This window comes from Lithobates pipiens, unplaced genomic scaffold, assembly GCF_037356315.1.
Source record: "Lithobates pipiens isolate NorthernLeopardFrog02 unplaced genomic scaffold, aLitPip1_a1.2 Scaffold_3, whole genome shotgun sequence".
Classification (NCBI taxonomy): Eukaryota; Metazoa; Chordata; class Amphibia; order Anura; family Ranidae; genus Lithobates; species Lithobates pipiens.
The window spans coordinates 32,321,832-32,343,019 of NW_027507790.1; the positions used below are offsets into that span (position 1 = coordinate 32,321,832).

Genomic DNA, 21,188 nt, shown 5'->3' on the forward strand with positions numbered 1-21,188 from the left:
CTTAAGTGGTTAAAGAGACAAAGCATGTGCATGCATTGCAGTAAAGTGTTTTTGACTGTCAGTCACTGCACCCCACTCTGCTCCTCCATTGCTCTCTGGAGTGATGGGCCTGAGAGGGGGCAGATGCGGCAGGCTCAGGCTCTCAGCTGCATGCTGAAAGTTGAGCCAGTTGGATCCTTTCCCACTGTGATGTGGGTTCCGCTCTGTCAGCTGATAGCAGGCAATAGCCCACTTTCAGCTGACTCTGGGTCATAGAAGTACATATACTCTTGTGATTAAAAACAGAGATACAGTAAAACCTTGGATTGTGAGCATAATTGGTTTCGGAAACATGCTTGTAATCCAAGCACTCGTATATCAAAGCGAATTTCCCCATAATAAATAATGGAAACTCAGATGAATCGTTCCACAACCATTTATTTATAAGTCCTTCAGTTTATAGTCCATAAAAAAGATTATAGCAACGTGATAAGTTTTGTAACCATAAGAACCCTTTCACACTGACAGTTTTCAGGCGAAGTAGTGCCTGTAAAGCAGCTGAAAACGTCCTCCCAAATGTAAAACCTCTAATGCTCTCACACCTGGGCTGTGCACTTTCAAGCCAATGAAATGAATGGACAGGGCTTGCCAATCGCCTGAAAAGCACTTCGGAAGCTCAGAAAAACACGGGCGTCTTTATCCCTTTCTTTACAGTTAAAAGCGCCCGCATCGGCCAAAAAGCACCGCTTAAGCAGCGGTAAAGCGCAGGTAAAACGAGCAGCGCTTTACCGCTAACACACAGGCGACCCCAATGTGAAAGGGGTCTAAAATGTCCATCCACAAATGGAAGCCTCCACAAGGGGATTAGAAGCAAAATCTATCAGGAGCTACAGAGTATAAAAGAGAAGAGAGGCACCTCTAAATGTAGCAATATAGATCTCTCCGCTGTCAATCTGCGATCATGACCAGGAAGACTACCCTGCAGTACAGCGATCTGAAATCGGGACTTGAAGAGCTCGTGGAGCGCAGCATGGAAGGGATGACATCGATGGTAGTGCGGAGGATGGTCCATGTGGACAGCTTTACCCTGGATGCCTGCGCACTTAGATGTGTCCGCTTTAATCATCAACTATGCGAGTTGCTAAATGTTGCACCTTCATTGAATGTATTGTTACACTTAGAGGTGCATCTCTTCTCTTTTTTACTCAGTTGTGACATGACACTAATTGTATATCAAGACATCGCTTGTTTATTAAGTCAAAATTTATTCAAAATTTTTGCTTGTCCTGCCAAACGCTCTCAAACCAAGGTTTTACTGTACAGCCAAAAATAAAAAGTCTGTCCATACTCCTTTTTAAAATCTCGTATTCTAGATACACTGTTGAAACACAAAGTATATAGAAGCACTGGGGGTTGATTTACTAAAGCCAAATCCACTTTGCACTACAAGTGCACTTGTAAATTCTGTCGTCATAGATCAGAGGGGAGGATCTGAAATTAGGGGAAGCTCTGCTGATTTTATCATCCAATCACGTACAAGCTAAAATGCTATTTTTTTATTTCCCTTGCATGTCCCCCTCGGATCTACAGCGACCGCACTTGTAGTGCAACGTGGATTTGCCTTTAGTAAATAAACCCCAGTGTTACCAGTACTTACGAAAATTTTAACAATCTGAGCAACCAGTCTGCAGGCTCATACAGCCTAACCAGGCTGGTCATCTGACATTTCGGTACTGCACTCAGGCAATACAGTCACCTCTCTGGCCCCACACTGTGGCTGGCTAATGAAAGAGAAGCAGCAGACTGATGAGCACATCCTTCTCTTCCTGTTAGCACATCTGATTAGCTCCCAATGAAGATTTTCCCTTTTTCAGTCTAAATTCTACTGTACAGGGAGGGGATACAAGAGACTGATACCAGATATAATCCTGCTATTTAGACAAAATTAATTAAAAATTCCATTTCATTCAACTATTTTTACATTATTTTTTATAATCTGCCTGGAGCTTTAAATGCAGTAGAGAAACATGAAATCACTTGCCTGGCGGTGCTTGTTTAAAGCTTGCCCATACATGGTTCAGTTGTTTTTTTTCAGACTGAAGGAAATAAAAACTATGGGGCTTATTTACTAAACCTGGAGAATGCAAAATTTGGTGCAGCTCTGCATAGAAACCAATGAGCTTCCAGGTTTTATTGCCAAAGCTTAATTGAACAAGCTAAAGTTAGACGCTGATTGGCTACCATGCACAGCTGCACCACTTTTAGTAAATTTCCCCCTATGGCAGGGTTCCCACTGCTGCGATGTCCAAGATTGGATGTGATTCACACCGCACTGCAAATCACATGCGATCTCTGTGCAATGTGATTTCAGCCATACAGATAGTATAGCTGAATTCGCATCGCAGTCGGAGCAACTTATACAATACCCTTTTTTTGGTCCGCAGCAGAATCGGATCACATGGGTGTTCACACCATGCGATCCGATTTCTGTCCGAGTTTGCAGATCGCACTGCGGTATGCAAACTGATTTGGGAGTGTCTAACTTTTAACTGACACTCCCAGCAGTTTGCATAGGGCAGTGGGAACTGCCGCCAGGAGACATGCGATGCGGGAACCCGCAGTAGATTTGCAGCATTCCCGCATCGCAGTAGTGGGAACCGGCCCTAAGTGTGGATGGGGAAATCCTCCATGCTGTGTCTTTGTAGTCTGACAGCGGGACTCCCTTTCCACCGTCAGAACACACTGATCAGTGCTGCGGCTGATTGGCTGCATGTGCTGATCAAATGAAAAAAATTTCAACAAGACAGACAGTCGATGAGAAGTAGATTCATTGATTGACTTCTCATGAATGGAAACAGTCATACACAGATCAGAATTGGTCTGCTTCCTGATGAACCAGCTGAATTTGAATACACATTTGGCCAGCTTAAAGCGAGAACTAAAGCTTGCAGGCTTTTATTGCAGAAGATACATGCACTGTCTCTTCTGCAATAAAATACCCTTAACTGCCCGCAGTCTCCTCCTGCACTGTAAACTGGGCGGAGCATGCGCAGTGCAGCTTACAGTGTCAGGGTGACAGCCTCCTGCACATGTGCTGGAATGACATTATCCCCTGCCAGCCAATGAAGAGGCCCAAAGACTGGCACTGAGAAAAAAAATGTTGATGCAGGTCCGTTGGACTGGCAAGTATGGAGACTTGAGTTCTACTTAAAGAGCTCATGCACATTATTGGGATACTCATTCACTAAGCTCTGCGGGAAATTCCTGTACAAAGGTGAAATCTCCCCGTTGATGAATTCTGAATGATCTCAGGAGTGTCTTAAACTCATGTCAATGACACAAGACCGAAAGCTGGTCCCACACGTTACAATCACCTTCAGGCTAGGTTCACAACTGTATGCCTCTACAGGCTGCGTTTTTTGCACAAGCAAGGCAGCCCATTCATTTGAATGGGCTGCTATGCCTCTTGAAAGGCAGGGAAAAGGTCCCTGTAGCAGAACAGCCCAAAAAGGATCTACAAGTGCAGTGTTGTTCCCATTGCGTGTATTAATGGCACCAGCACACCACTCCTGTGTTTTTCTGTGCTGGTGGTGGCAGCTGTAGGAACAGGGGTATTCCTGCAGAAGTAATCACCCACAGATGTGGGCCTAGTGTTAGGCCTACCATCAACTATGTAAAGCCATGATCCCCCCCCCCGGTTTCCTATAAAATGGAATGAATTGCTTAGTTTTGGTAAACTCGTACAGAGATTATACAAGCAGATTGTAATGTATAGTTAACTAACATTCTGCTGTCACAAAGCAAGCAGGCTCTTTATTGCAGAAGAGACATGCAGTCAGGGAGCTTTACTACAACTGGAGCACACAGAATCTCCTTCAGCTGTGCATGGTAACCAATCAGCTTCTAGGTTTTATTCTAAGTTCCTGCAGAATGTGGCTTTGAAACTGCGACTTCAGTTGAAATTGCATGATTTCAAAGCCGCATGTCAGTGCGACTCGGCTAATATCTGTGCAACTTCATGCACAGATGGTCTATGCAAGTGGTACATGAAATTGCCAAAAGTAGTGCAAGAACTACTTTTCAAATTGGTGCGTTGCCGCAAAGTTGGCGTTGCACTGATTTAAACAGTGCCATTGCTGACACAAGGGTGCAACCTTTCATGCGATTTGACCTGTCAAATCATATGACAAGTCGCTCCGGTGTGAATGGGGGGCTTATTGTCAAATCCTGATAAAACAAGCTGAAGTTAGAAGCTGATTGGGTACTAAGGATGAGCTCCGGGGGGTTCACACACCCCGTCAGGAAGTTGGCACTGCACTAATCACAGGCAGTGAAACGTTGTCCCGATGTGCGGCTGCAAAGATAGGGAAAGGTCTCACTGCCTGTGATTAGCGCAGCGCCAACTTCCTGGCAGGCTCTGCACGTGGGGTGTGCGAACATGCCGGAGCTCATTCTTATTGGGTACTATGTACAGCTGCACCGGTTTTGGTGAATCAACCCGTGTCTCTTCTCCAATAAGACTCACCTACCTGCTCGCATGTCAGCTAAGCTGTGTATCTAAACTTACACCACCAGGCTGGTCCCTGCATGACTGACGCATACGCTGGAGTGATGCCATTCTGTGTTAGCCAGCGAAGATCAACACAGAAGACCAGGCTGAAGACCAACACAGCAATAGACAGGACTGCTGAAGCAAAGGTAAATTTCGTTCTGTTTTAACCCTTTCCCTTGAACTGGGCTAAAGCCCAGGAGTTGGGGAGATCTGATTGATCATGTGATCACTGCCACTGGCTATTACAGTGGTCAGACGATTGGCAGCCGGTGACTCCTGATCAACACTAGAGACCTGGAAATGTCTTTGACAGCTTGGTCACTGTGCTGGGAGCTCAGGGAACTCTGCCACCCATGTGTGTGTGTGTTTACGTCCACCTTCATGGGTGGCAACAGAATAAATGAGATTGTACAATCAGATTATATAGTGTATGGTTATCTTAAATGAAATTGTCCAATGGATAATTAGCCTAAAGGTGATTGTACAATCAGATTATATATTGTATGGCTAGGTTAAATCAGACTATACAGTGTATGATTAGAAGAACTTGGATTATACAGTGTAAAATTAGACTAAATGGGTTTGTAGAATGAGCCCGCATTGGATGTGTCACCCCTGTATAGTAGAACTATTCCCCAGGCAGGCCTGGCACTACACAGCGATTGGTAGGCCTGAAGAAGATAGTAGGAGGAGCGGTGGGGGGTGCCGTATGTGGAGAGCAGACTTTCCTCCCGGGGCCATGTCCTCTGCCTCATACATATATACACACACACGGCTGCCATGGAGAAGAAAGAGAAGTGGGTGTAGAGGGTGAGTGCCCACCCGGTGCCCCGCACACACACTATCCAGTGACACGCTCTCACCTCACCGCAGCCACATAAACAGGAAGATGATCCTCGTCCCCGTTGCCGCCATTCAGAGTTAAGCCCGGCTGACCAATCACAGGTGCTGATGTCAGCAGTGGGCGGTCCGCGCTCACCTTTCACCCCCCGGGAGTCATACGGCATGGGTCCGTGGGACTCGGTGCTTCTAGGATTGTCTTCTCCTGTGAAAGAGTGAGCGGGGTCCGGGTGTGTGCCAGTCATGGAGTTGGGATGCCGGGCGTTGTGGAGGCGCTGTGCCGGGCACTGGAGGACGGGCATGGCAGCTGTGCTGAGTCCAGCGAAGGTGACCCGAGGGGCGATGTGTGTCCGGGCTCCTCCCCTCCTGTCCCCGGCTCCATGGATGAGGAGGAGGCTGTGTATGAGCGCTCAGAGCCGCCTGTGCTGGAGCTGTCAGTGTGAGATCCGTACTGAGGAGCTCTTCTGTCCTTCCTGCCGGTCACTGCAACCTCCAGATCTCACCAAGGATTACTTCTACCTCCTCAACTGGTAAGATGACCCTCGCCACCACCGTAATCGCAATCGCCACCACCACCGTAATTGCCATCACAATCGCCACCACCACCGTAATGGCCATCGCAATCGCCACCACCACCGTAATGGCCATCGCAATCGCCACCACCACCGTAATGGCCATCGCAATCGCCACCACCACCGTAATTGCCATCGCAATCGCCACCACCACCGTAATTGCCACCACCACCGTAATTGCCATCGCAGTCGCCGCCACCACCGTGATTGCCATCGCAGTCGCCGCCACCACCGTAATTGCCATCGCAGTCGCCGCCACCACCGTAATTGCCATCGCAGTCGCCGCCACCACCGTAATTGCCATCGCAGTCGCCGCCACCACCGTAATTGCCATCGCAGTCGCCGCCACCACCGTAATTGCCATCGCAGTCGCCGCCACCACCGTAATTGCAATCGCAGTCGCCGCCACCACCGTAATTGCCATCGCAGTCGCCGCCACCACCGTAATTGCCATCGCAGTCGCCGCCACCACCGTAATTGCCATCGCAGTCGCCGCCACCACCGTAATTGCCATCGCAGTCGCCGCCACCACCGTAATTGCCATCGCAGTCGCCGCCACCACCGTAATTGCCATCGCAGTCGCCGCCACCACCGTAATTGCCATCGCAATCGCCACCACCACCGTAATTGCAATCGCCACCACCACCGTAATTGCAATCGCCACCACCACCGTAATTGCAATCGCCACCACCACCGTGATTGCCATCGCAGTCGCCACCGCCACCACCGTGATTGCCATCGCAGTCGCCACCGCCACCACCGTGATTGCCATCGCCACCGTGTTTGTCATCGCCATCGCCACCACCACCGTAATCGCTGCCACAGTAATTGCCATCGCCACCACCACCTTAATTTCCGCTGCCACCACCGTAATCGCCAACCACCCCCACTATAATCACCACCTCTACCACCACCTATCACTGCTGGCCCAGGGTTAGTCCTTGTCATTAGACGTGCAGTTTGTTTTTTGACAAATTCGTTAATTCGGAAATATTCAAATTAACGAAAACCAATTTAACAAATTTTTCGGAAATTTGAAAACCCAAAAATCTGAAATGAGTTGACTAGCTAATACTAACTATTCCATTTTAGGTATTGGCATTTCCTTTCACATTTGACTGTTGGTGAATGTAACGAAAACAAATTTATCCAAATTACGAATTATCCAAAATAACGAATGTCGCATCTAAACAAAGGGAATGCGACATTATTTCAAAATTCGTAACTTTGGATAAATTCATATTTGTTAAAGAGGAAGTAAACCCTGATGGGTTTACTTCCTCTTTTTTTTCCCTGCAAAGGTAAAGCATAATGGACTACTATGCATCGCATAGTAGCTCATTATGTGTCACTTACCTGACACAGGAGCCAGCGAAGTCGCCGCTGTCCCCTGTAGTCCGCCGCATCCATGTTGCTTGTGGCGTCTCGCAGCTCCGACGAATCACAGCGGCGCAACCGCGATGACGTCACTCCCGCGCATGCGCACGGGAGTCGCGCCTCGCAGCTCCGCCGCTGTCATACGGCGAAGCCGCGATGACGTCACTCCCGTGCATGCGCACGGGAGTCGACAAATTTGGCAAATCCATTCTTGGATTTGCCGCATTTAGTGCGCCTGCGCGCCGCTGTCTACGGCGCATGCGCCGTAGACAGCGGTGCCCATTTTCGGGCAAATATCTCCTAAACCATATAGGTTTAGGAGATATTGCTTGGACCTACAGGTAAGCCTTAATCTAGGCTTACCTATAGGTCCAAGTTGTTTGGAAGGGTTTACTTCCTCTTTAAATTCACTAACAGTCAAATTTGAAAGGAAAGGCCAATACCTAAAATGGAATAGTTAGTATTGGTTATTTTTGGATTTTTGTTCTTCCGAATTTCTGCAAAATAACAAATCTCGATCATAACAAATGAACGGAAAAAAAATGAGCGAAATCTACACCCATCAGCCACAACATTGTGACCACTGACGGGTAATGTGGAGACCATTGGTTATCTGGTGACACCATCATCTGAAAGTGGAGGGGGGTATATTAGACAGAAAGTGAACATGTTGTCCTTGAAGTTGTTTGAAAATAGATAAAAATGGACAAGCGTAAGAATATAAGTGTCCTTGACAAGGGCCAAATTGTAATGTCAGAGAATCTCCAAAACTGCAGCTCATGTGGGATGTTCCTGGTCAACAACTACCAAAAGTTGTCCAAGGAAGGAAAACCGATGAACCAGCGGCAGGGTCCTGGGCAGCCAAGGCTCACAGATGCACATAGAGAGTGAAGGGGAGCCCGTGTAGACAGATCCAATAGAAGAGCTTCTTAAAGTGGAGTTCCACCCAAAAATGGAACTTCTGCTATTTGGATTCGGTGTCACATTTGGCACCTTTCAGGGGGGAACGGGGAGCAGGTACCTGTCTAATACAGGTATTTTTCTCCCACTTCAGGGCATAGATAGCCGAGCCACCCGTGGGTATCTGTGCCACTTCCAGTGCCTTCTCCATCCCCCCACTGTCTTCTAGGAGACACATAGGTCCCAAAAGACAGCAGGGACCAGTGGGATAGTGCAGCGTGAGTTGCGCATGCACAGTAAAGAACCAGGAAGTGAAGCCACAAGTCTTCACTTCTTGAGTCCCTTACCGAAGATGGCGGCGCTTCCACTCGAGAGCCGAGGGACAGGTTGGCTTCGTGTGCCGACATCGATATTATATTTTAGGCGGAACTCCGCTTTAAGCGGAAAAAGTTCACACTGGTTCCAATAGATGGCAGGTTATTGTGTATAGAGCTGCAGACCAGTCGGCGTGCCCATGTTTTTCCATAATGGAGGCACCTGGTAAATCTATCAAATGAGAAATCTTTGTCACATCACAAGTATGTTAATGCATTTTGGCTATAGCGTCTACAGCCCAAACGTGTTAGAGTTTCTGTGATGTGACATAGGTAGCCAATAAAGATTTTTCATTTGATGGATTTACCAGGTGCCGGCTCATCTCTATTATGGAACTTCTGCTGGAGTGTGTGAGCACTGGTCTTCGGCTATGAGGAACTGAGCAGGTGGTTGAGCTTGGGTATCAATTAAACCTTTTTAGAGTGCCCATGATGACCTGTGTCCACAGCCAAAAGCATCTACAATAGGCATGTGAGTATCGGAACTGGACCATGGAGCAATGGAAGAAGGTGGATGAATTCAAGAATGGCTTGTGGAACACAACTAGTTTGAGGTGTTAACTTGGCCTCCCAATTCTCCACATCCAACCAAGTGTGGGATGTACTGGGAAAACAAGCCCAATCCACAGAGGGCCCCTCCTTGAAACTTGTAGAACTTAAAGGATCTGCTACTGACTGCTTGTTGCCAGATAGCATAGCACACCTTCAGAGGTCTAGTGGTGTCCATGCCTTGACGGATGGTCATAATGTGGCTGACCGGTGTAAGTCTATACCTGTGTGTTACTATAGATCAGACATAACGGTAAAGAATGTTGGCCAGGAAAATCAGGAAGGAGATTGTCACTGTTGGAGCAAATTGGACCGTTGAGTGGAGGTTTCAGGGGATGAAATCTATCTATCTTATTTATAAAATGTTATTTGTTTTCATTTTGATGGACATGTGCTTGGCTACATACCTGATCAGGATCAGAAGTTTTCAGGGGCAGACTGACAACTCATGGGGCCCCCGGGCAATAGGAGATTATGGGGCCCCACAGTATACAATCACACAGTATACACAAATGTTTCTATTGGCTGAGAAGGTACTGGAGAAAGGATGTCGGTAAGGGACATTTCAGAGACAGATGTAAAAAAAAAAAAAAAAACACAGATTTTTATATACTGTCCCTGGTTTTACTGAGGCTGGCAACCCTGATGGAGCCCCCTAGTGGCCCGGGGTCCTCGGGCAGTGCCCGAGTAGCCGAATGGTCAGTCTGCCCCTGGAAGTTTTACATGTCAGAGACAGCCAGGAAACCAGCTGAGGCTCCTTTCACACCTGAGGGCTTTGTAGATCAAAGCTCAAAAAAAATCAGCCTCCAAATCCCCATATATTACAATGGTGGGTGTTCACATATAAGCGCTCAGTGCTCAGCACTCCTAAACCTACATGAGCTACTTCTGAGGTAGAACGGGCCATTTTTGCCCCATAGACTTGAATAGGAACACATCAAGTGTTTTTTCCTTGCATGGTTTTTCAGGCATGTGGTTTCCATGGGCTAAAACAAAAATGAGTGAAACTTGAAAACTCTTCTAAAGTCGTAACACACAAACATGCTAAAAAAAAACATGCCTGAAGCCACATTGAAAATTGATGATAAAAAAAAAAAACTCCCGGTTAGTAATCCCCACATCCTGCCTTGTTGGAGTGAGCAAGAATGATAATTGGAAGTTTTTCTACCATGCTTTCAAAGGGTCTACAGGTATGACAGTCCAATTATTGAATATTGTACAGAGCCGCACAACTTTTTATTACCTACTGGGTCCCCCTGAGCTCTATCCGTCTCCAAAAAAAAAAAATGCTAAAAATGTCATGTGTACAGTGTAGCATGACCGCACAATTGTCATTCAAAGTACAACAGCACTGAAAGCTGAAAATTGGCCTGGGCAGGAAGGGAGTGAAATTTCCAGTATTGAAGTGGTTAAAGAGGAAGTAAACCCTGATGAGTTTACTTCCTCTTTTTTTTCCCTGCAAAGGTAAAGCATAATGGACTACTATGCATCGCATAGTAGCCCATTATGTGTCACTTACCTGACACAGGAGCCAGCGAAGTCGCCACTGTCCCCTGTAGTCCGCCGCATCCATCTTGCTGGTGGCGTCTCGCAGCTCCGGCGCTGTCATTCGGCGAAGCCGCGATGACGTCACTCCCGCGCATGTGCACGGGAGTCGACAAATGCGGCAGCTCCATTCTTGGAACTGCCGCGTTCAGTGCGCCTGCGCGCCGCTGTCTACGGCGCATGCGCCATAGACAGCGGTGCCCGTTTTTCGGGCAAATATCTCCTAAACCATATAGGTTTAGGAGATATTGCTTGGACCTACAGGTAAGCCTTAATCTAGGCTTACCTGTAGGTCAAAGTGGTTTGTAAGGGTTTACAACCACTTTAAGGCTAGGTTCACACTATAGCGATGCGGGAACGCCGCAAATCCGCGGCGTTTTCCCGCATCGCATGACTCCCGCTGGCAGTTCACACTGCCCTATGCGGACTGCTGGGAGTGTCAATGAAATCTTAATGACACCCCCAGATCTGTCCGCATATCGCAGTGCGATCTGCACACTCGCACAGGAATCGGATCGCATGGTGTGAACACCCATTTCTGCTGCGGACCAAAAAAAGGGTCCCGTGCGAGTTTGCTGCGGGAGCGATGCGAATTCAGCCATACTATCTGTATGGCTGAACTCGCATCGCTACAGAGATCCAATGTGATTTGCACTGCAGTGCGGTGCGAATCACATCCGGATCTCCCCCCCCGCAGCAGTGTGAACCCGGCCTAAAGGTTACTTTTTACAGGGGATTTCTTTTTATTCTCCGAGGAGGAGATGGCACACTATGTTCAAGAAATGATATAACAAAGCGGTAGCAGTGGCGTCTCGCTTCCTTATTATTTCAGGCATGTGATCTGGGTACAAGTCACTTCGGATAGATTTCATAGTCTCTACTTGCAGCTGTTGCCACACCTTCAGACATTTTTATTACTTGGCTGGTATTCTGTCTGTAATTCCTAACAAGATTTTTTTTTTTTGTCTGTTTTTTTCAGTGACAGATCGTTTGATGTTAATGTCCAGGAACTGCAGAAGAAATACAGAGATCTCCAGAGGTCACTTCATCCAGATTACTTTAGTCAGAAGCCACAGGCATGTTCCACAACTTGGCAAGCATTACTATAAAGTGCCCTTTTTTGGTTTACATAGCAATATTTGCAGTTGGTTGAAAAGAAAACTGAAAAACGTGGAGGCTGCTATTATTGACTTCTTTCTGAAAATGCTAGTTTCCTGGCTTTTATGCTGATGCAATGACGTTGACAGACTGAGACAATAACAAGGAAGATAATCCTATCTCTTAACTATTTTTAAAAACGAATCCCCCCCCCATCCTGCATACCCCTTTCAAAAAAAATAAAAAAAAATGCGTGCACTTGCCTTAATCCAGTCACATAACCCTGTGGTGTTTATTTACTAATACTGGAGAGTGCAAAATCTGGTGCAGCTTTGCATAGAAATCAGCTTTCAGGTTTTATTGTTAAAGCTTCATTGAACAAGCTGAAGTTAGAGGCTGATTGGCTACCATGCACTGCTGCACCAGATTTTTTAGCTCTCCTGTGTCAGTTGAGTGGCTGCTGCAGGGGAGAGTTGGGAGCGCCAACAATGGCTGGGCCATGGGATGCTATGGGAGGCAAGTATGACATGTTTATTATTTAAAAAAAAAAAAAGTTTGCAATCACTTGTATTTATTACTGATATATCTCAGAGCAGGAAAGAGATGAGGACAGGACCTACATAGACTGTAAAGAACTGTCCCCCTACATCCATTAGGTTATAGCAGATCTAAAAAGGAGAAGATTATACCCACTGATTTCTTTCTTCTAAGACTGCAGCCTATTTAGTAGTAAATGACTATTGCACAATTGTTTCAACTGCATTAGAACAATAGTTTTGTGATGCTGAACCTGATCTCGGGTGCTCCACAAAGATGTTAAAGCATTTATTTTTTATTTTGTATATTTATCTTGCATGATCAAAATACCTACCCTGTGTTTTAAATAAAGTTTGATTCTGCTTTCTATTTTAGTTTGAGCGGGATATTTCTGATCAACAATCTTCTTTAGTTAACAAGGCATACAATACGTTGCTGTCTCCATTAAGCAGAGGAATATATCTGGTAAGTTTATTGCAGGAGACATCAGTCTTTTATTTTTAATTCTGACAGGTTTAGAAATGTTCATCAAATGTAAGAATTTGAGCTGGGTTTTTTTTTTCTTTCTAATTTTAGAAGAAAAGCAGTAGATCCAGTATCTACATAAAACTGTAAAAGGCATATAGGCTTAATAATATACAGTGGTACCTTAGATTACGAGAATAATTTGTTCCAGAAGAATGCTTGTAATCCAAAGCACTCATATATCAAAGCGAGTTTCCTCATAGGAATTACTGGAAACTCAGATAATTTTGTTTCGGTGTCACTGCTAGTGTATGCAGTACCGCATGTTGCCAGAGGTGGGGGGGGGGTGCTGGAGACACTCAGGAATGGAGTGTCTCTGATTGTCACAGGTGCCTTGTACCTCTGGCCATATGCGGTACTGCACACTCCAGAAGCTTGAATCCTGCTTGTCTTGGAGACACCGCTCGCAAACCGAGTCGGAATAAAAAAAATAGCTTGTATTGCGAAACGCTCATAAACCGCGTTACTCCCAATCTAGGTATTGCTGTATTGTAAAAGAGCAATGACCGGATGCAAAACCTGTAGCATCCTTTGCATTCACTGCTTCTTAGAGGGCCCCCTTAACATAATAGTTGCGTGATCCATTATTTTTTTTTTTTTTTTGCATTCTTCTATTACATATGTGCTAGCTTGCTTGGGACCATTGCTTTGTTATGGAACCTCCTATACGGGATTTCATTTGGAGAGTTGCAGGAAGAATCGATGGAGTATGGCAAACTTCTGTTCCATTGCTAACTACAAGTCCATCTGCTGTGGCACTTGTAGTTTATTAATTCACAGATCTCTGTGAATGAATGACGAAGCTGTGCAGGCAGTCCCTTTTCTTCTGCCTGCTGCTTGTCAAGTCCTCTGCCTGAATCTGATTACTCCTTCTGTCTGCCAAGACCCAAGTACGCCTCTTGCTGCTGTCTTGCACTGTGGTCTCCCCACTATAGCCATCCCTGATCCTGAGGTCCATGACCTAACAGTTGCAACAAAGCAACCTGGGATCACTAGGGTCTCTGGTTTATCTTGACCTTCAGGGGCTCTGGGTGAGCCTATGTCACCTGCCAGAGCGCCACCATAAAAATTTACATGTGGCCTATAGTGTTTATTCCCTGGGTGTGGTTACAGTAAACATTGTAAAAAGAGAAGGAAACGCACCCGTTTTTAAAGGAAACCTTTTAATGAGGGAAACATGGAAGCAGTTGTTGACTTTTTATTCTGCTGGTTGCCTGGCTGTCATGCTGATTCTGTTTTGAGTCGCTGACCTATAAGAGGTGCGCATCCTCACTGGGCTCATGATTCGATTTGATTACTATTATCCTTGCATCACAGTTGCTGCCCGTGGTTTTCATTAAAAAAAATTAAAAATTCAAGCAATTGGAAGAACTCCACTTTATTGTATCTGCTCTTAAAAAAGACACCCCCTGCATGTAACAAAGTCTGAGCACAACAGACACCATAAATCTTTATTTTTATTTTTTTTAGAACAGCAAATGGCACAGTCCCCTTTTACATTGCGCAGCCCCCCCCCCCCCCCCCATTTTACATTACACAGCCAATTTACAATATACAGCCCCCCTGCACTCCCAGAAGACCCACTGCCTCTCCCAGTAAAGCCGTGCCAGCGCATTCTAAAGTTAAAACAAATCACTCAGTCCTTCTGTTTCATGTATTCCTTCCTATGGTGTGAAAGGGTTAATGTAAACTTATGCCTCTACCTTACTCCCGGATGGAGGGCACGTGACCCTGGACGAAAGATCGAAGATAAGGTAGAGGCATAAGTTTACATTAACCCTTACACACTGTAAGAAGGAATACATGAAACAGAGGGACTGACAGTGATTTGTTTTACCTTTTTGGAATGCGCTGGCAGGGCTGTCCAGGGGGAGAGAGAGGGGGTGATGGCATCATCCATCCAATCGATGCTGCATCGAGATGCATCGATTCTACGATTATTTTCAACACCCCCTATGAACCTATAATAGTATCCTGACGAGAGTGTGCATACGGATGGGTGTTTATTTTTTTTTTTTTTTTCAGCCTGTGACCCAAATGAAGACAGAGCTTTACCGACAGCCTGGCATTTTGCAGCTTCAAAGTGACACTGTCACTTTCACACTAAGGCGATGGCCGAGTTGGCGGTAAAGCAGCACTATTTTTAGCGCTAAAACGCCTCTAGTGTGAAAGTGGCCTAAACTCACGTTTTTATAAAATAAATCTTATGTTTTTAAATATAAGTAGAATATACTAAATGCAAGTATTTTCCAGTTATTCTCAGACTTCCTGCTTACCCCCTTTGTGTATGTGAACAGGGCCACCCTTTCCTGCTGGCCCCTAAGTTGGCTTATACATCCATGTACAGATGCATTCAGCTTTATAAGAATTGTATTACACATAGAGCAGAGCAGGTGACCAAAAACCATTCACCATGCTTGCTCTACACTAGTAGTGGTGCGGGGCATTGGAAAGGATCTGCTGATGCATCAGGCAAAAAAAGCCTGAAAACCGTAAGACTTTAGGGTATATAGCATAGGCCTTCAGGCATATGGTTCAGAGAAAATAATTATACATTATATGAAATCCTTATTGCTTGTCCCTTTGTTTGGTACAGTTAGGTCTTCATGGCATTACTTTTACAGAAGGGACAGAGGAAGGCATAGATGCACCATTTCTGTTTGAAATCCTAGAAGTCAATGAACAGCTTAATGAAGCAACTTCTGATGCTGAAATTGAAGAAATAGGAAACGTTGTACAAGGTTGTGTTTTTTTTTTTTTTTTTTTTTTTTTTTTAATCTTTGCCTACTTAGTAAAGCATATTGCTTATTCCTTACAAAAAATATATTTAAAGATCAACGCAAGCCAATGCAGGCAGACAGTAATGGGAATCTCACATAAGTTCTAACTCTTCCAGCTGTGCTTTAAAATTAGTGTGTGCATGTGATCCCCACAACAGGAAGTGAGCGAAAATCTCTCCAGTGCAAAAAAACTGTAAAAGTTTTAGGCATAGCAACGCTGGCACAGTACAAGGTCCTGTGATTCCAGATAGGTGATATGAGTGGGACATTTGGAGGAATGGCTGCTGGTTGGACCCGATTCTCCAAAGTACATACTGTGTGGGTGAAGACCCCCCCCCCCCCCCCAGGAGTTCAAGACCACAATATCACTTAAGGCACACCACACCTGCTGTGCAAGTAAAGTTCGCATTAAATGGATTTTAAGTGGCTTTTGCACCCTGCCAAATTCCTCAACTTAATTGACAGCATATCCCAGTGCACCACAATATACATGCTGTGTGTTGGGGTGCGTTTAAATGATCGGGCCATAGCCATACTTTCACAGCCCATACATTATAAATAATCTTCCTTAAGGCAATGCACGTTAACAAATGACTATGTACTGCAACACCCAGATAAATGTTATTAAGCCTTTAAGGGTTGAGGGATCCAGCAGGTTGTAAATGTCATTTTGATCAAAAAAGGTATATTACATGTAGAATAGCATGGCTTTACTGTACTCCAACTGGAGGTAGTCTGTATTAGTAAAATGAAGCATGGGAGCCATATGCTTCCTTTGGCAGGACTGATCACTGTTCTAACTATCAAACAAGCTTCACTAGGACTTTAGAAATTTTAAAGTACTGCTGAAGGTTATTGAAAGCCTGCTAGCTTGTTTTAAAGTGACAGTTGGCATTCCTATTTTGGGCTGTGATTAACTTCCTCAATTGGAGCTGAAACTGCTTTAAGCTTGCTAATTGCATTGTAAAGGGCCTGTAAAAGCTTATTTTACACGTTGCTATTTATACAAGATAAAATCTGTTGGTGCAAGGGTTTAGAAAACATGATTTTATACCTGAAAACTTCCACACAGCATTCTTCTCTCAGACAATTTTGTTGACTATCCGATATACACTAGTTTTCTATAAAAAAAAAAGGGGGGGGGGGGCGCTATATATTTAGTAAAAAAAAATAGCTAGGTGTTGGCTTTATGTGATGCAAGTTAACAGAACAGTTGCTAATTTTCTTTTTTTTTTTTTTTCTTAGAAAAATGTCAGATGTTGACTGAAAATGTCAAAGAAGCCTTTCGCAAAGGTAATGATGAATTTAGTGTAATTGCATCTTTTAAAAGATGTTTGGGATGAAAAATAAATAAAATAAATAAAAATCCATGCTCGCCTAGGTGGATGCAGCATCAGTCGCCTCTAAGACTGGGAGCCGAGTGATCAAAGGCTGCTGATCACTTAGTTCTTGGTCTTCAGTGAGCAGAGAGTGATGACTGCCAATCTGCGTCTCTCTGCTCCGCCCTTCCAATGTTCACTAGAGCACTGAGCTGTGTGTGTGTGTGTGTGTGTGTGTGTGTGTGTGTGTGTGTGTGTGTGTGTGTGTGTGTGTGTGTGTGTGTGTGTGTGTGTGGTGGGGTGGGGGCGGCTTCAGGCTCTCAGCAGTGCTCTGAAAGGTTGAGCCAGCTGCCGGCCCAGTATTTTGTGTTTACATGATTGTGCAGTACAGGGAATTATAATATGAAGCTGCTGATACCCTCCTCACCTCATTCTATATGTGAAAAACAGTGGGTGCCAAACAGTTCAAAGTAACACATACAACACATGTTATAGTGGTTGTAAACCCTTACAACACACTTTGACCTACAGGTAAGCCTAGATTAAGGCTTACCTGTAGGTCCAAGAAATATCTCCTAAACCTACACGGTTTAGGAGATATTTGCCGAAAGACAGGGACTGCTATCTACAGCGCATGCACTGTAGACAGCGGCGTGCAGGCGCACTGAGCGCGTCATCATCAACGGCGCTGCGCGTGGGAGTGACGTCATCGCCGCTTCGCCGAATGACTGCGGCGGAGCAGCGAGACCCACTGAGAAGATGGATGCGCTGGACTACAGGGGACAGCGGTGACATCGCTGGCTCCTGTGTCAGGTAAGTGACACATAATGGACTACTATGTGATGTATAGTAGTCCATTATGCTTTACCTTTGCAGGGAATGAAAGAGGAAGTAAACTCATCGGGGTTTACTTCCTCTTTAAGGGGCAATTCCTCCTTTTGTGAAAAAAATAACTGCATTGACGCTTAATTCCAATTTTTTTTTTTTTTTTTTTTTTTGTACGGGATCCTGCACAACACTGCTACCATGATCAGTGGATGGCAGATGCAGTGTGCAGGCTCCTGCAGACTATTCCTCCAGCCCAAGTTTGTGTTTTACAGATTTTTGGTTATGGGGTTAGAGGTAGTGTCGCTGGACTACAATTGAAGTGACCTCAGAGCATTTTTGCTCCAAGGCAAGGGTGAGCAACTAATTTTCCCAAGGGGCCACATTAGAAGCTGGGACTCTTGCGAAGGCTGAACTTGATTCTGCTCAATATTACATTTATCACTGGGGGGAGAGAAACGCTGTGCAGCTGCAGGAGATAGCTGGGTAATCGGAGCATTGCCAGGCTTAGAAAATATACCACAGATCAGACAGATTTTTTTGTTTGTTAAAGCTTAACTGAATAAGCTGAAGTTGAAAGCTGATTGGCTACCACGCACAACTGCACCAGATTTTGCACTCTCCAGTTTTAGTAAACCAACCCCTATGTGTAGATGTGCAATGTGAGTGTTGACGAGGTTCAGTAGGATCAGCACAGACACAGAGAAGCTGGATGTACACTGGAGAAGGAACCGGCCAGTAGCAGAGCATCAAGAGAGCCAAGTCTCCCTGCTCTGCCAACCAGCATCTCCCACTCTTCCTGCAGTTCTGCCTGCGCCACACAGTGTGCAAAGAAACATCTGTCAGCATGCCTCTCTAAGCCCATCAGCTTCCAAGCTGACCGGCTCAGAGAGGCATGCAGACACTGGAGGTACCGCAGGCCACATGGGGAGAGGCAAAGGGCTAGATGTGGCCCTCAGGCTGGTATTTGCCCAGGTCTGCTCTTAGGAGATCTACTGTACAAGTCACTCTGTTGTAGTGGCAGATGGAATTTCTAGTATTTTCATTCACATATCCTTTGAATAAATTATGTAGCTCTGCAGACAGAGCCACACAGAGTTACCAAATCTAAAAATTGTAGTGGTGCTCCAGGGAGAACACCCCCTGATTCAGTAGGAGTAGAAGGGGGGGCCTGTGAAGACTGACTATGTTTTATGTTACACCTGTATATATGAGTGAAACATGGTCAAATGTAAACTTTGCTTTTAAAAGATACTATTCATTTAGAGCACATGTATCGAACACAAGGACCGCAGGCCAAATCTGGCCCTCCAGGCCATTTCATGTGGCCCTCGCACTTCTCTTGTAGCTGTGGCAATCCCCTTGTTTCTGCCCCCCACCTTGTCTCAGCAGCAGAAAGGAGGGTAAAGCTCCTCCTCCAGGTCCTGCACTTCTCAGTGCAAGTGTGGAGAGGCTTCTCCCTTTTACAAAAAATAAAAATAAATCCCAGGTAGCTCCACCCTGTCATAGAATAGTTACCTATTTGGCAGCAGTGCAAAACCTCTATTTGCTGTGATAGTAGTAGGTATTCTAATAGCTACTTTTTTTTTCTGTTTTAGGGGATCTTGAAGGCGCCAAGAAGTTCTTGACGACAATGAAATATTATACGAATATTCTTGAGCAAGTAAAGAAGAAAATACTTCCATAACTGCTTTTCACCAACACCTGCAACTTAGAAAATGGAATAATATTCTTCAAGTCTTACACTGCACTTATTGAAAACAGCATTAAGACTGTTTTAGCTCCCAATCACTGCCTGTAATGTAGAGTATATTTTGCTGATCTAGAAGATTATAATGGTACGTGGTAATGGTACAGTCACTATTCATGACAGATTATACTACTGTTGACTGGTTGATTAGCCACCTCTTTGTAGTAAAATGGAACAGATCCAACTGTTGCTATGGGAGCAGGTGACCGGATATCATGGCTGTTAAATGCTTGAGGGCCTAATCTCACTTTGTTGTGGAGGTGTTTTTTGTTTTTGAATGCATGTTGTCACACTGTTGCATGCAATGTAACATGTTAAGTGTACTACCTGCATGTTCACTTGTGGTACACTGCAATACACATGCATCAGAACTCTGTTGCATTAGCATGTTGCGGTGACATCCATTTTGAATGACCCATTAATGCGTTTAGCACAACGCAATAGAGAGAAAAGTGTAAATGAGCCCTGAACTTTTAACTGTTTAGAGATTGCCCTATTATCATGGGCAATGTTCTTGTCGATTGATATCCACTACAAGAAAGCTGCCTTTTTTTACTGTGTCTGGTTTTGTTTTGTGTGTTTTTTATATGTGGTGCAATAATATATAATTAAATTATATATTTTAAGACAATTTTGTTTGGTTTCTATTGGAAATTTTATGTTTCTATCTCAGACTGCATACGACATATGGACATAATTTGAATGGGTATTTTATGGTACATAATACCACTGTTTTAATGGGTATCTAGGAAACTATTGATCATCCAAGACTGTTTTTTTTTTTTTTTTTTTTCAGTAAATTCTAATGATTCAAACTGTTTTATAGTTCTTTATATCTGAGGTACTCTGTGACATCTTTGCATGCGTCCCTGGGCTAGTTTACCTTAAAATCCTAAATAGTTGATACCCCCAGCTATTTATTTTATTTAATTTTTTTTATCATTTTTAATCTTCTTAGGCTTCACGCACTCACACACTAGGCATTAGCCCAGCCTGTCTGAATGCCTTTTCTCCCGGCAAGCCACATTTTGCAAACTCAATTAAGGGCATCAAACATTTGGGTGTTCGTTCATTCCATTGGCCAGAATATTAATTTATTCTAGCCATTGAAATTGAATATGTGCTCAAGCATTAATTGCTTATAAGTGTGTTTCGCACCCGTTTAGGCATGTCAAGCTTTTTTTCTGCTTAAACACTACTCTATTGAATGCACAAGTGATAATGATTTATTTTATTTTCAGCCTCCTAACACTCTTCCTCAAATATGCCTGTAAACGCCTATGTGTGCATGGACACATAGGCTAACATAGAGGGGTGTTTAGATGCTAGGGTGGTTTTCACAACCTAACAAGGAAGTCAGGATGTGGGGGTTGCCAACTAGGAGTTTTTAGCTAGGCTTATGATGGGACCAGAATGGCCCACATGTAAAACAATTAAATTATTGATCATTTTACAAAGCAGCACAGGGTTTTAATATCTGGGGCCCCTTGACTGCATAGGTTTTTTTTATTTTTTTTATTTTTTTTTTTCTCTGGAAAGGGTGAACTTGGCTTTAAAATAAAGATAAGGGGGTCAATTTACTAATGTTTACCGCATGCTATAAGGGTATCCTGTTAGTTTACTGCATGCAATAATTTATGCAAACCTAGTAAGTCCATTTCACAAA

The 21,188-nt window shown here is 44.6% G+C and overlaps 2 protein-coding genes across 2 annotated transcripts in view; one reads left to right on the top strand and one right to left on the bottom strand.

Moving 5' to 3' along the window:
- CHEK2 (checkpoint kinase 2) overlaps window positions 1–5,533 on the bottom strand; it is a 92,675-nt gene extending 87,142 nt beyond the window's left edge. The window contains exon 1 of the mRNA XM_077461416.1: window positions 5,395–5,533. The gene's annotated coding sequence lies outside the window, so the exon portion shown is untranslated. The remainder of the gene's footprint in view (window positions 1–5,394) is intronic.
- Window positions 5,534–5,614: 81 nt separating this feature from the next.
- HSCB (HscB mitochondrial iron-sulfur cluster cochaperone) lies at window positions 5,615–20,153 on the top strand. Its single transcript, XM_077461419.1, has 6 exons — window positions 5,615–5,901; window positions 11,668–11,764; window positions 12,699–12,788; window positions 15,445–15,589; window positions 16,874–16,921; window positions 19,371–20,153. The coding sequence occupies exons 1-6, from the start codon at window positions 5,615–5,617 to the stop codon at window positions 19,457–19,459; spliced, it is 756 nt and encodes a 251-aa protein (XP_077317545.1). The 3' UTR covers window positions 19,460–20,153.
- Window positions 20,154–21,188: the final 1,035 nt, after the last annotated feature.